The following is a 14,812-nucleotide window of genomic DNA, read 5'->3' on the forward strand; positions in this document are numbered from 1 at the left end:
AGTTTGGGGTCACTTAAATGTCCTTGTTTTTGAAAAAAGCACTTTTGTCCATTAAAATATCAAATTGATAAGAAATACAATGTCGACATTGTTAATGTTGTAAATGACTATTGTTGCTGGAAACTGCAGATTTATGGAACATCTACATAGGTGTACAAAGGCCCATTATCAGCAACCATCACTCCTGTGTTCCAATGGCATGTTGTGTTAGCTAATCCAAGTTTCTCATTTTAAAAGGCTATTCTTGTTCTGAGAAATTAAGGCTATTCCATGTGAGAAATTGCCAAGAAACTGAAGATCTTGTAATACTCCTGTCACAGAATAGCGCAAACTGGCCCTAACCAGAATAGAAAGAGTGGGAGGCCCTGGTGCACAACTGAGCAAGAGGACAAGTATATTATTGTCTAGGTTGAGAAACAGATGCCTCACAAGTCCTCAACTGGCAGCTTCATTAAATAGTACCCGCAAAACACCAGTCTCAACATCAACAGTAAAGAGGCGACTCCGGGATGCTGGCCATCTAGGCAGAGTTGCAAAGAAAAATCCATATCTCAGACTAGCCAATAAAAAGAACATATTAAGATTGGCAAAAGAACACAGACACTGGACAGAGGAAGATTGGACAAAGGTTTTACGTTAAGACTAATCTAAGTTTGAGGTGTTTGGATGACAAAGAACATTTGTGAGACAATGAAAGGATGCTGGAAGAGTGCTTGACGCCATCTGTCAAGCATGGTGGAGGCAATGTCATGGTCTGGGGGTGCTTTGGTGGTGGAAAAGTGGGAGATTTGTACAGGGTAAAAAGGATCTTGAAGTTGGAGGGCTATCACTACATTTTGCAACTGTTCGAATCCAGGCTGCATCACATCCAGTCGTGATTGTGAGTCTCATAGGGCGGAGCATTGTAAATAAGAATTTGTTCTTAACCGACTTGCCTAGTTAAACAAAGGTGCCATTTACTACAACTTTTTATTTATTTTTTAAATCAAAGATATATAAATCTTTGGTGGAAAGCATAGAGATAAATAGGACTCAGCTTTATATCTGTGCCATTATAGCGACAGCATGCCCATGCTAAAATGGCTTGTTGGCCTCTTATCATTCTCTACGGTAAAAACACGTCCGTGGGTCTAAAGGCGTCTCGCGCCGAACTGCGCATTGACGTCTCAAACCACAACCCCCGGCCTGATCGGTCTCGCAAACGTTACCAGAAGCCTCGCGATGTTGTACCTCTGGGTTTAGAAACTGTGCTGGTACTTAGCTAGCTAGCTACATTATTTGAATGTTTACATGACTGTTTCTCTGCGTTGGTAACAGATAATAATCAAAAATGAGCAACGAAGCGGTCTTTGAAACAATTGAAGAGGTCAATAAGCATATCTCACACGTCGAAGAGTCAACCTGTGTGAAATATATTTCTTACCGTGTGGACAAGCGCTTCAATGACCAAGGTAAGCTAGCTAGCAAGCTAAAGAGCGTCACATATATAACAATGAGACAGACATTTCACCGGATGTGTATATGTGATGCATCCTGTTGGCGTTTACTCTCTACCAAATATGGTGATGAGAGGAATCCCAGTGGCCGGCAGTGAGAGAAGATGGAGCGAGATGGATTTTCGCCCAAATTCTGCAAATTTTCTCATCGATGAAACATTTGATCTTTATACAGTTCTTTCAGAAGTATAATCTGTAACAGAGTGGACTGTGTTTTGTATACTTCACCCTTTGCCAACGTTTAAAAAAATATACGTTGTTTAGAAGGAGTACAAGGGTACTTCACAGAGTAGTCGTTCCCTAAAATGAGATATGCAAATCAATGCGCCAATAGGATCTCAGTAGCTCGTGCTTGGCTCTGCCCACCTCCTTGCTTCTTCTGCTCACTATTATTCATTTGCTCCTATTGGAAACGACAGGCTCTAGTCTATCTTGGGTTAGTTATAAAATATCTTTGAGTGTTCTGGAGCAAACTTGCATTGATCAAGCTACTGCTATCTTTTAGCCCTTCTATACTATTTAGCTATACTAAGTAGCTATTGATTGATTATTATTCTTATGTAGCTAGTGATGTATATTATGCAAACTACTGGGGTGTATTCATTAGTCAGAAACCGTTTACTCCATACATAAAATGTTTTGCAAAATAAAACAAGTTTCTATATGACAAATTCAGGTTGGTCCCTCCCTGTTTTGTTCTGTTTGCTCTGTAAGCTCAGGTTGGTACCTAGACTGTAAACGATTTCCATTGCAAAACGGTTTGCAACAGAATCCGACTAATGAATACACCCCTGGACTCATGGCTCTTTCAATGTGTTCTGCTAAACAGGTTGGAAACCACAGGACCACAAGAACAGGCTATACTGGGAATGGAAGTACGGCAAGGGTACTCCCTGTATCCCCTTTGACGGTGTACCGTTTGTGTTCATCGGACACAAGCTAATGGGATGCCACAGGGGCCGGGCAAAGTGTGGAATCAAGAAGAGGCAGGAACTTCAGGATCAAAGGGTGCTAATATCTATGATATTCTGAAACGCCTTTTAAGTGTTCCATGTAAATGATTAGGACGTATTGTGCATCTGAACCTGGATCAAATTCATTAGGACACATCATAGCAAAACATTGTGCAAGGGAAAAAGGAAAGGAGCTTTTCTTATTGGAGTTCAGGTTGTCCCACCTTATTTCAGTACATTTTCTTCCATATGGTGCCAAATCAAATAACATTTTATTGGTCAAATACACATATTTAGCAGATGTTATTGCAGGTGTAGTGAAATGCTTGTGTTCCTAGCTCCAACAGTGCAGTAATATTTAACAACAATATGCACAAATCTAAAAGTAAAAGCATGGCATCAAGAAATATATAAATATTAGGATAAGCAATGTCGGAGTCCGAAGTGTGTGTGTGTGTGTGTATACACTTCCATTCAAAAGTTTGGGGTCACTTAGATATGTCCTTGGTTTTGAAAGAAAATCACTTTTTTTGTCCATTAAAATAACATCAAATTGATCAGAAATTTAGTGTAGACATTGTTAATGCTGTAAATGACTATTGTAGCTGGAAACGGCAGATTTTTTTAATGGAATATCTACGTAGGCGTACAGAGGCCAATTATCAGCAACCACCACTCCTGGGTTCCAATGGGACGTTGTGTTAGCTAATCCAAGTGTATCATTTTAAAAGGCTAGTTGATCATTAGAAAACCCTTTTGCAATTATGTTAGCACAGCTGAAAACTGTTGTCCTGATTAAAGAAGCAATAAAACTGGCCTTTAGACTAGTTAGGTATCTGGAGCATCAGCATTTGTGGGTTTGATTACAGGCTTAAAATGGCCAGAAACAAAGAACTTTCATCTGAAACTCGTCCGTCTATTCTTGTTCTGAGAAATGAAGGCTATTCCATGCGAGAAATTGCCAAGAAACTGAAGATCTCGTACAACACTGTGTACTACTCCCTTCACAGAACAGAGCAAAGTGGCTCTAACCAGAATAGAAAGAGGAGTGGGAGGCCCCGGTGCACAAGTGAGCAAGAGGACAAGTACATTAGAGCGTTTAGTTTGAGAAACCGATGCCTCACAAGTCCTTAACTGTCTGCTTCATTAAATATAGTACCCGCAAAACACCAGTCTCAACATCAACAGTGAAGAGGCGACTCCGGGATGCTAACCTTCTACGCAGAGTTCCTCTTTTCTTTTTATTGGCCTATTCTGAGATATGGCTTTTTCTTAACAACTCTGCCTAGATGGCCAGCATCCCAGAGTCGCCTCTTCACTGTTGACGTTGAGACTGGTGTTTTGCGGGTACTATTAAAACATCTGCTGTTTCCAGCTACAATAGTCATTTACAACATTAACAATGTCTACACTATATTCTGATCAATTTGATGTTATTTTAATTGACAAAAAAATGTTTTTCCTCCAACAACAAGGACATTTCTAAGTGACACCAAACGTGTGTGTGTGTGTATATATACAGTGGGGCAAAAAAGTATTTAGTCAGACACCTATTGTGCAAGTTCTCCCACTTAAAAAGATGAGAGAGGCCTGTACTTTTCATCATAGGTACACTTCAACTATGACAGACAAAATGAGAAAAAAAATCCAGAAAATCACATTGTAGGATTTTTAATTAATTTATGTGCAAATTATGGTAGAAAATAAGTATTTGGTCAATAACAAAAGTTTATCTCAATACTTTGTTATATACGCTTTGTTGGCAATGACAGAGGTCAAACGTTTTCTGTAAGTCTTCACAAGGTTTTCACACAATTGTTGCTGGTATTTTGGCCCATTCCTCCATGCAGATCTCCTCTAGAGCAGTGATGTTTTGGGGCTGTTGCTGGGCAACACAGACTTTAAACTCCCTCCAAAGATTTTCTATGGGGTTGTTATGACTTCTATGAATGGTGAGTGGAGGAGTCAAGTGCAGAGAGCAGGTAATTCCGTACGTGGATCTTTTATTCCAAAGACAGCGGAGACACGGACACGCAAAACACGAGGGCGCATGAAACAACCCGTCCTAAATACACAGGACTAAAACTGTCCGGAATAGAGATCACACTAATACACCAATAAACAGAGAACAAGCCCGCACAATACCCAGCGGGCCTAGTGCCCTTAAATAGCCTACAAACAAAACTTACTCAAAACAGGTGTAACCAATTAGACCCAATTAACAGAAACAAAAGGAAAGGGAATCGATGGCAGCTAATAGGCCGGCGACAATGACCGCCGAGCGCCGCCCGAACAGGAAGAGGCACCATCTTCGGCAGGATTCATGACAGGGGTTGAGATCTGGAGACTGGCTAGGCCACTCCAGGACCTTGAAATGCTTCTTACGAAGCCACTCCTTCATTGCCCGGGCGGTGTGTTTGGGATCATTGTCATGCTGAAAGACCCAGCCACGTTTCATCTTCAATGCCCTTGCTGATGGAATCTCACGATACATGGCCCCATTCATTCTTTCCTTTACACGGATCAGTCGTCCTGGTCCCTTTGCAGAAAAACAGCCCCAAAGCATGATGTTTCCACCCCCATGCTTCACAGTAGGTATAGTGTTCTTTGGATGCAACTCAGCATTCTTTATCCTCCAAACACGACGAGTTGAGTTTTTACCAAAAAAGTTCTATTTTGTTTTCATCTGACCATATGACATTCTCCCAATCTTCTTCTGGATCATCCAAATGCTCTCTAGCAAACTTCAGACGGGCCTGGACATGTACTGGCTTAAGCAGGGCGACACGTCTGGCACTGCAGGATTTGAGTCCCTGGCGGCGTAGTGTGTTACTGATGGTAGGCTTTGTTACTTTGGTCCCAGCTCTCAGCAGGTCATTCACAAGGTCCCCCCGTGTGGTTCTGGGATTTTTGCTCACCGTTCTTGTGATCATTTTGACACCACGGGGTGAGATCTTGCGTGGAGCCCCAGATCGCGGGAGATTATCAGTGGTCTTGTATGTCTTCCATTTCCTAATAATTGCTCCCACAGTTGATTTCTTCAAACCAAGCTGCTTACCTATTGCAGATTCAGTCTTCCCAGCCTGGTGCAGGTCTACAATTTTGTTTCTGGTGTCCTTTGACAGCTCTTTGGTCTTGGCCATAGTGGAGTATGGAGTGTGACTGTTTGAGGTTGTGGACAGGTGTCTTTTATACTGATAAGAAGTTCAAACAGGTGCCATTAATACAGGTAACGAGTGGAGGACAGAGGAGCCTCTTAATTAAATAAGTAGTTACAGGTCTGTGAGAGCCAGCAATCGTGCTTGTTTGTAGGTGACCAAATACTTATTTTCCACCATAATTTGCAAATAAATTAATTAAAAATCCGCACATGTGTGTTTCTGGATTTTTTTCCTCATTTTGTCTGTCATAGTTGAAGTGTACCTATGATGAAAATTACAGGCCTCTCTCATCTTTTTAAGTGGGAGAACTTGCACAATTGGTGGCTGACTAAATACTTTTTTTGCCCCACTGTATATACAGTGCCTTGCGAAAGTATTCGGCCCCCTTGAACTTTGGTAATTCTTCAAAGTTGCCACCCTTTCCCTTGATGGCAGCTTTGCACACTCTTGGCATTCATGAGGACTGCCACAAGAAAGGAAGACCCAGAGTTACCTCTGCTGCAGAGGATAACATTTTCAGAGTTACCAGCCTCAAAAATTGCAGCCCAAACAGAGATCAAAAGACACATCTCAACATCAACTGTTCAGAGGAGACTGCGTGAATCAGGCCTTCGTGGTCGAATTGCTTATAAGAAACCACTACTAAAGGACACCAATTAGAAGAGACTTGCTTGGGCCAAGAAACACAAGCAATGGACATTAGACCTGTGGAAATCTGTCCTTTGGTCTGATGAGTCCAAATTTGTGATTTTTGAGAGTAGGAGTTGGTGAACGGATGATCTCCGCATGTGTGGTGCCCACTGTGAAGCATCCCACTGTGAAGCATGGAGGAGGAGGTGTGATGGTGTGGGGGTGCTTTGGTGACACTGTCTGTGATTTATCATTCAAGGTACACTTAACCAGCATGGCTACCACAGCATTCTGCAGCGATATGCCATCCCATCTGATTTGCGCTTAGTGGGACTATCATCTGTTTTTCAACAGGACAATGACCCAACACACCTCCAGGCTGTATAAGGGCTATTTGACCAAGAAGGAGAGTGATGGAGTGCTGCATCAGTTGACTTGCCCTCCACAATCCTCCGACCTCAACCCAATTTAGATGGTTTGGGATGAGTTGGAACACAGAATGAAGGAAAATCAGCCAACAAGTGCTCAGCATATGTGGGAACTCCTTCAAGACTGTTGGAAAAGCATTCCAGGTGAAGTTGGTTGAGAGAATGCCAAGAGTGTGCAAAGCTATCATCAAGGCAAAGGGTGACAACTTTGAAGAACCTCAAATATAAACTATATTTTGATTTATTTAACACTTGTTTGGTTACTACATGATTCCATATGTGTTATTTCATCGTTTTGAAGTCTTCACTATTGTTCTACATGGTAGAAAATAGCAAAAAGAAAGAAAAATCCTGGAATGAGTAGGTGTGTCCAAACTTTTCACTGGTACTGTGTGTGTGTGTGTGTGTGTGTGTGTGTGTGTGTGTGTGTGTGTGTGTGTGTGTGTGTGTGTGTGTGTGTGTGTGTGTGTGTGTGTGTGTGAGTGAGACATTATGGACAGTATGTGGTTAGAATATTTAGTTTGTAGAATACATAGGATAGAATAGTGTGTATATTATACAGCAAAAGTTGAATAGGATGGCATTGACTAGAATACAGTATATGAAAAGAAAAGAAACTTACTCTCACTGTCAACTGCGTTTATTTTCAGCAAACTTAACTTGTGTAAATATTTGTATGAACATAACAAATAACAACTGAGACATAAACTGAACAAGTACCACAGACATGTGACTAACAGATATTGAATAATGTGTCCCTGAACAAAGGGGGGTCAAAATCAAAAGTAACAGTCAGTATCTGGTGTGGCCACCAGCTGCATTAAGTACTACAGTGCATCTCCTCCTCATGGACTGCACCAGATATGCCAGTTCTTGCTGTGAGATGTTACCCCACTATTCCACCAAGGCACCTGCAAGTTCCCGGACATTTCTGGGGGGAATGGCCCTAGCCCTCACCCTCCGATCCAACAGGTCCCAGACGTGCTAAATGGGATTGAGATCCGGGCTCTTCGCTGGCCATGGCAGAACACTGAAATCATGCACAGAATGAGCAGTATAGCTGGTGGCTTTGTCATGCTGGAGGGTCATGTCAGGATGAGCCTGCAGGAAGAGTACCACATGAGGGAGGAGGATGTCTTCCCTGTAACACACAGCATTGAGATTGCCTGCAATGACCACAAGCTCAGTCCGATGATGCTGTGACACACAACATGATGCTGTGAATCGATCCTGCTCCAGAGTACAGGCCTCGGTGTAACGCTCATTCCTTCGACGATAAACGCGAATCCGACTCTCACCCCTGTTGAGGCAAAACCGCGACTCGTCAGTGAAGAGCACTTTTTGCCAGTCCTGTCTGGTCCAGCGACGGTGGGTTTGTGCCCATAGGCAACGTTGTTGCTGGTGATGTCTGGTGAGGACCTGCCTTACAACAGGCCTACAAGCCCTCAGTCCAGCCTCTCTCAGCCTATTGCGGACAGTCTGAGCACTGATGGAGGGATTGTGCGTTCCTGGTGTAACTCGGGCAGTTGTTGCAATCCTGTACCTGTCCCACAGGTGTGATGTTCGGATGTACCGATCCTGTGCAGGTGTTGTTACACGTGGTCTGCCACTGCGAGGATGATCAGCTGTCCGTCCTTTCTCCCTGTAGCGATGTCTTAGGCGCCTCACAGTACGGACATTCTAATTTATTGCCCTGGCCACATCTGCAGTCCTCATGCCTCCTTGCAGCATGCTTAAGCCACGTTCATGCACATGCGCAGGGACCCTGGGCATATTTCTTTTAGTGTTTTTCAGAGTCAGTAGAAAGGCCTCTTTAGTGTCCCAAGTTTTCATAACTGGCATTTATTGCCTACCGCCTGTAAGCTGTTAGTGTCTTAATGACCGTTCCACAGGTGCATGTTCATTAATTGTTTATGGTTCATTGAACAAGCATGGGAAACAGTGTTTAAACCCTTTACAATGAAGATCTGTGAAGTGATTTGGATTTTTACAAATTATCTTTGAAAGACAGGGTCCTGAAAAAGGGATGTTTCTTTTTTTGCTGAGTTTACATATGAAATGAGTAAAACAGCATTTAAACATTATTAGTGACCAGTGTTCCATTATTAAAGTGACCAGTAATTCCATGTCTATGAACATAGGACAGCAGCCTCTAAGGTGCAGGGTTGAGTAACCGGGTGGTAGCTGGCTAGTGACAGTGACAGGTCAGGGTACTGGGTGGAGGCCGGCTAGTGATAGCTATTTAACAGTCTGATGGCCTTAAGATAGAAGCTGTTTTTCAGTCTCTCGGTACTGACCTCGCCTTCTGGATGATAGCGGGGTGAACATGCCGTGGCTCGGATGGTTATGGTCCTTGATGATAATGAATATGACCCTGGTTTCATCAATGCTTCAAGGTAGTTGTGGGGTTCACAACCAATCTCAACAATTCCATTCTCACCTGCCACTCATTTTGGTCTTTCAGGCAAAAGATGGCAAGGAAAAAAGAAACCTGTTGCTGAAAACCAAGAAAGTAGCATGCCCTGCTGTGTTCACAATCAGCCGCATTGTGAAGTTCCCTGGATTCAAGGTACGGGTGAAACTGTGTTTGTTTATATATGTTTCTTATGTAACTCCAGTGACCGTGCACCACAGTCAACATTAGAATGCACATCAGACTAATATACATAATTATATCTGTGTGTGTGTGTGTGCTCGCTCCATACTGCATCAGTTGGAGAAGGACACATCACGGTTGAGGAGGGTCATGTCTATTTCCATCAAACAAGCTCTCCAGACAGACCCAGCCTCAGTGCAGTGGAAGATACAGTATTTCCTCAAAATACCCAGTGTCACTGACCACAAGGGCCATCCTATTGGAAAGGTATTACTATGTTATTACTATACTATGACCATGGGATCTATTGCATTGGACTCTCTTTAGGCTACATAACTAGTGTCTGTATGCCTGTTTGGTACACAGATGTAATAAAACCTTCATCTCTTGAAATTCCCGTGGAACACAAGTATCTGACCCTGTAACAGTAGTTAGGGGTATTTTCTCCCTACTTAAAAAAGCCACTCTCTCCTCGTTCCCTCAGGGTGCAGATCAGATGGACGACAGGGTCAAAGGTTACATCCGAGCGTTGGTGCAGCAGGGGGTGAGGAAGGTGAAGGAGGTAAAGAACCAGATGGTCCAGTACGTGCGGACGGAGCTGTTCCAAGACACGACCCCGCCGCCGCTGAGGCGCTTCTTCCCCACAGAGAAAACCATCCATGCCGTCATGGCTCAGGTCATCGCGGAGGAACACTACAGCAAAATAGACCTGGTCAACCTGCTGGTGAGAAGGCTGTGCTGCACTATCATTCCCACCTATTCATCAGATATTTGGATTGTCATCTGAGATAAGGCCATTGCGGCTGGTGTTGTTAGCTGTATGTTTTCACTGCAATTTATAAACAGTTTGTATGCATGTCACCCACCCTCTTTGAAACACTTGTTTAAAGGGGCATTTTACTGTTTCATTAGTTTTTTTGATATAGTCCCAAAACATTCTGCATGTCAACATTTATGCTTTCAGTATATATTGCTTTCAGTGTCCTGATGCCCAAAATCAAGGATAAACCGACAGTTGTGCAGATCACATGAGGCATTTATACGTTATATTCTTCTAGAATCAATGGGTAAAGAATTGAAGAATTGAAATGACAATTGAATAGCTTCCCAAATCCCAGTCTGTAGTTTTCAGTTTGGATGATTGTGTGTCAGTGCCTGTTTCTGTGCATGATAGAAAGAGACTTGACAAGCCTTTATCATACAATTCAGGAACGCACATGCAGAGTTTTCCACGGATTCAAGAAAAATGAAAATTCATAACATCTTTGTGGTGCGTTATCCTTACATGGGAAAGAAAGCCACTGAAAATGTTTGTCATCAGCCCAGATCCTGGAGTCTTTCCAGAGACTCCTTTCTCCACCAACAAAGGCTGTGTTTACTAATTGATCTTTACACATCAGATCTTTTTCAGAACTGATCTGATTGGTCAAAAGACCGACTAGGGTTAAAAAGATCCGAACTGGGCTGCCTGTCTAAACGCAGTCACTGAATTGGATACATAGTCATTGCCTCCATTGCAATTGTATTTATATTTTAGTAATTTAGCAGACGTTCTCATCCAGAGTGACTTACATGAGCAATTAGGGTAAAGTGCCTGGCTCAAAGGGCACAGACAGATTTTTCACCTAGTCGGCTGATTCTATCCGGCAACCTTTCTATTACTGGCCCAACGCTCTTAACCGCTAGGCTACCTGCCACCTTACTTGTTGACAGTAGATGCTGGCCATTATTATGTAAATCTACAACAACAACTGGGTTGAGTGGTGTCGTTCTCTCGGACCCCAACACTCTCTCCCTGAGTCCATTCCCCAGACAGAACAGCAACACCAGCAGAGCTAAAGCACCCCTCATTCTGGAACTGCTGTAGAAAGTATGTAGTCTGAAACTTCTACACACTTGGTGTGGTGAATTAATACATGTGTGTGATGTAACAGAGCACAGATAAATATTACTCCATGACACGTCATTGGGGTTGTTTAAGTTCATGAGAATATCACTGCTGTGGTTTAGAATAAGACAGACATGTCATAGCAAAAGTCAAGGTGCACAACCATATATAAAGCTCACGCTGGCACAAAAAGGAGTTTGGTTAGCACTGAAATAATTGAAAGGATGCAAAAGTTTCACCTCAGCTATTAATCATAACAATCCCCCCCCCTCTTAGACCTTGGCAGAGAATTGGAAGGCAGAAGCTCCTAGAATCAACTTCCTGCTTAGGGTTCAATCAGAGGTCGAGAACCTGTTGCTCTGCTACCAGACGGACTGGCAGCGGCAGCTGCTTCGGCAGTATGGCAAGGAGGTGTGCTTCCTGGACGCGGCCTATAAGAGGACGCGCTTCCCCCTGCCACTCTACTTCCTGTGCGTGCGCACCAATGTGAGCGTGGCGCCGGTGGGCCTGTTTGTCGTGCAGTCGAGGAGCGCCGAAGCCTTGGGAGAGGCGCTGGGGGTGTTCAGGCAGTGGAACCGGGGCTGGAGCCCAGCCTACATCCTCACTGAACACTGCCCTTTGGAGATGAAGGCGGTGGAGGCAGCATTCACAGGTGAACAGTGGTGAGGTTTTAATGTTAGCTATGAGGTGGGAAAAGCAAGTTAGCTTCATAATGTGCTCTCAGCACTGTTGGCTGTGAGTTTCAGGATTTTCTTTTGAAAAGACCTGTTGGTCAAGAAAATGTTTAATCTGTTACAATCTCTAAATACTAGAACATTAGGGGGTTAGAATTAGCTAATTACGGACTGTTTCTCATTCCAATCTCAGGTGCTCAGGCAGTCTTCAGCGATCACCTGCGGGAGAGGACCTGGACCAAGTGGCTGAGCAACCGGTCCCGAGCCATCACCAACCAGGAGGGGATCTTTGATATGATGAAGGCCATTGCTGGTGCCCTTACCAGAGAGCAACACCAGGGGGCAGTAGAACTACTACAGCAGAGCCCCATCTGGTTGGAAAAGAGACAACTTTTCAAGAACTGGTTCACTAACAAGTGGCTGTCAGAGGAGAAGGTTTGTAGTGCACATGTCAATTACTGAAATCATAGGGGCAATGGGGTCAGGACCTGGACCTGCTGTGTCATAACCTGCGTATTAATGAAGGTCAGGGTGGTTAGACAGAAAGCAGATCTCAGACCTGTGCTTAGAGGTGCTTTCATCCTGAAGCAGACAGCATGTTTAAACCACACCTACTGTATGTAGACAATCTGTAGAAGTATCAGTAGCAAGTGTGTTATGTTTTTGCTAGCTGAATCTGTGATACAGTATTGCGCTATAGATCCATAATATGCTAGCTATAGGTCCATAATGTGCATCCTAGTCTAATGATGGCGCATACAGTTAGCTACATGCTCTTGTTTTTGTTCATTCAGAGATGGGCGAACGCTGTGAGGGTTGATATTGTCAACTTTGTGTCTATGGTGAACGGAGGTCTGGAAATGCAGAGCGACTTTTTCACACATAATAACATGAAGGTCCATAAAAAAGACACCCTGAGCCAAATGCTACAGTTTCTTGTTGACGACTACTTCCCACAGATGCACCAAAGGTAAGTTCGTTTTAGAATAGGATTCAATGTCATTTAGAATAGTATTCGCTATCAAAAGTGGTCTTCTGTTGAGATATATGCAACATTTATTGAAGATAAACACCATATACAGTGCTTATCTTCTGCATTGGGGTTAAGATGTAGGATGTGGACTCATCTTGACATTTGACTACTTTTGTATACTTTTATTTTGGAGTGTAATTCCCCTTTAATGTAAGTGTTTTGATGTTTGGTCAGTCTAAACCTGCTACACTCCCTGAATCTCCAGGTACACAGACCTCAACAGCCAGTCCTCTGGCGAGTACAACCTCAACCCCACTGTGCCTCCGTTCCTGTGGCATCGCCCTTGGAGTGTGGTGGCCCTGGTGATGGACAACATGTCTGCGGCCCTGCAAGACCCCGACATCGTGGTGGAGCAGGCCAGCGACACCGCCGACGGCACCTTCCGGGTGAAGAGTCGGGCAGAGACCACGGCAGCGCGGTCCTACGCGGTCAGCTTCGGTTCAGAGTCCACCTGGCCCTCCTGTGAGTGTGAGGTGTGGAGGGACCAGCGCCTGCCCTGTGAACACTTCTGTCACATCTTCAGGTCTGAGCCTAACTGGACCTGGGAGCACCTGTGTCCCAAATACAGGGACCACCCTCTGCTCACGCTGCATTCACAGACCACTCACACCACAACAGAGGAGATAGAGGAAGCCCTCAATGGTCTAATGCATCTCTCCCCAGCTTCCCCAGTCTCTCTTCAGTGGGATGGGCCTGAAGAAACAGTGCCACTGGTGCAAACTCCTCAAACTCCACAGTTACAACTGCATAGCATACAAACACAGTGGGTGGCCCCACAGGGTCTGCGGGAGAGGGAGGAACTGCAAAAGGAGGAACTGCAGAGGGAGTGTGTGGCCAAACTCAAATCCATCATGGAGAATGTGAGCGGGATCAACGACATTGACCACCTACAGGAGCTCAGGCAGAAACTGAACGTTCTCCAGGCTCAGAGTGAAGCCATGCTGGTTCAGAAGGACGCTAGCGTCAAAACAGTTACCACCTCAAAGGGGAAGAGAAAAAGGGCAGGGGTGGAGATTATCGTGGCCATGCCGAAACGCATCAAAGTGCTCTCCCGGGTTGATGTAGAAAATGTTCAGAAATAGCTTTCTTCTAAAGAGGGAAAATAAAGTACGGTATTTATCAGGTTGTCGCTCTTATTTCTTGGGTGATGTACAAATAACTCTTTGTTAGGATGTTATCACGTATCCAGTTCTAGAAAGAGTTTGGCTGCTTGATCACAAGGGTCAGCTTGATGTAAGATGCTGCGCACGTTCACAAACCTTTCCCTAACAAATTTATGTATGAGTTATATTGCACAGTCCAAACTATTTAGAAATTAGCCAAGTATCTCAACTCCATGCTGATTTCTTCTGCGGAGTTGAGTGGAGCCTAGAGTTTTTGGAGTAAACCTCCAACATTCTTCGAGTCGCTGTATAATCGATACTTCAAAATTGTAAATTCTTAAACCCTTACCGTGTATCTATTTTTTTTCCTCTCTGGCTTTCTTTGTTTGCTGAAATCCATACCTTTTAAATAAAAGTTAACCAAATACAACCACTGACTGTTTCCGCATTGAAATTCATTTGGCATATTTGCTATGTGAGTTGCTATGTTAGAGCAACAGCCAGTGGCATCATGCCCATAGGGGGCAGAAAAATCACATGCCCCCTAAGATTTTTCCATTTGATTTATTTTTATTAAAAACGAAACTTCAGTTTTAAGCCCACGTTTTATCCTAATTTATTTATAAAAAGATCTGTCAGTGGTATTTTGCATCAGGAGAACACTGAATGGACCAGGCAAAGAGTACCACCAATGTGTTGAAGGAAACAATGTACAACTGGCGACTGTGTCAGTGTGCATGTGCCCGGCTCGCCACAGAAGTTGCGAGAGCGCGATGGACAAGGACATCCCGGCCGGACAATGCTAGGTCAATTGTGCGTCGTCTCAGTCCGGGACACAGTCCGGGATCGA

General features: G+C 43.9%; 1 protein-coding gene across 1 annotated transcript; it reads left to right on the forward strand.

Moving 5' to 3' along the window:
• The first annotated feature begins 1,213 nt into the window (after nucleotides 1-1,213).
• LOC135518248 (uncharacterized) lies at nucleotides 1,214-14,397 on the forward strand. Its single transcript, XM_064943268.1, has 9 exons — nucleotides 1,214-1,451; nucleotides 2,326-2,504; nucleotides 9,133-9,237; nucleotides 9,382-9,531; nucleotides 9,749-9,988; nucleotides 11,429-11,804; nucleotides 12,020-12,261; nucleotides 12,621-12,796; nucleotides 13,065-14,397. Exons 1-9 carry the CDS (start codon nucleotides 1,331-1,333, stop codon nucleotides 13,939-13,941), a joined length of 2,466 nt encoding a protein of 821 aa, XP_064799340.1. The 5' UTR covers nucleotides 1,214-1,330; the 3' UTR covers nucleotides 13,942-14,397.
• The last annotated feature ends 415 nt before the right edge of the window (nucleotides 14,398-14,812 follow it).

The sequence above is a fragment of the Oncorhynchus masou genome, chromosome 28 (genome assembly GCF_036934945.1).
Source record: "Oncorhynchus masou masou isolate Uvic2021 chromosome 28, UVic_Omas_1.1, whole genome shotgun sequence".
NCBI classification, from domain to species: domain Eukaryota; kingdom Metazoa; phylum Chordata; class Actinopteri; order Salmoniformes; family Salmonidae; genus Oncorhynchus; species Oncorhynchus masou.

Excerpts from the sequence above, each read along its gene's own strand:
- LOC135518248 (XM_064943268.1), top strand. The coding sequence starts at position 1,331 with ATGAGCAACGAAGCGGTCTTTGAAACAATTGAAGAGGTCAATAAGCAT. Across the intron at positions 9,238-9,381 it reads TGAAGTTCCCTGGATTCAAG|TTGGAGAAGGACACATCACG; the intron begins GTACGGGTGAAA and ends ATACTGCATCAG. Across the intron at positions 12,262-12,620 it reads AGTGGCTGTCAGAGGAGAAG|AGATGGGCGAACGCTGTGAG; the intron begins GTTTGTAGTGCA and ends TTGTTCATTCAG.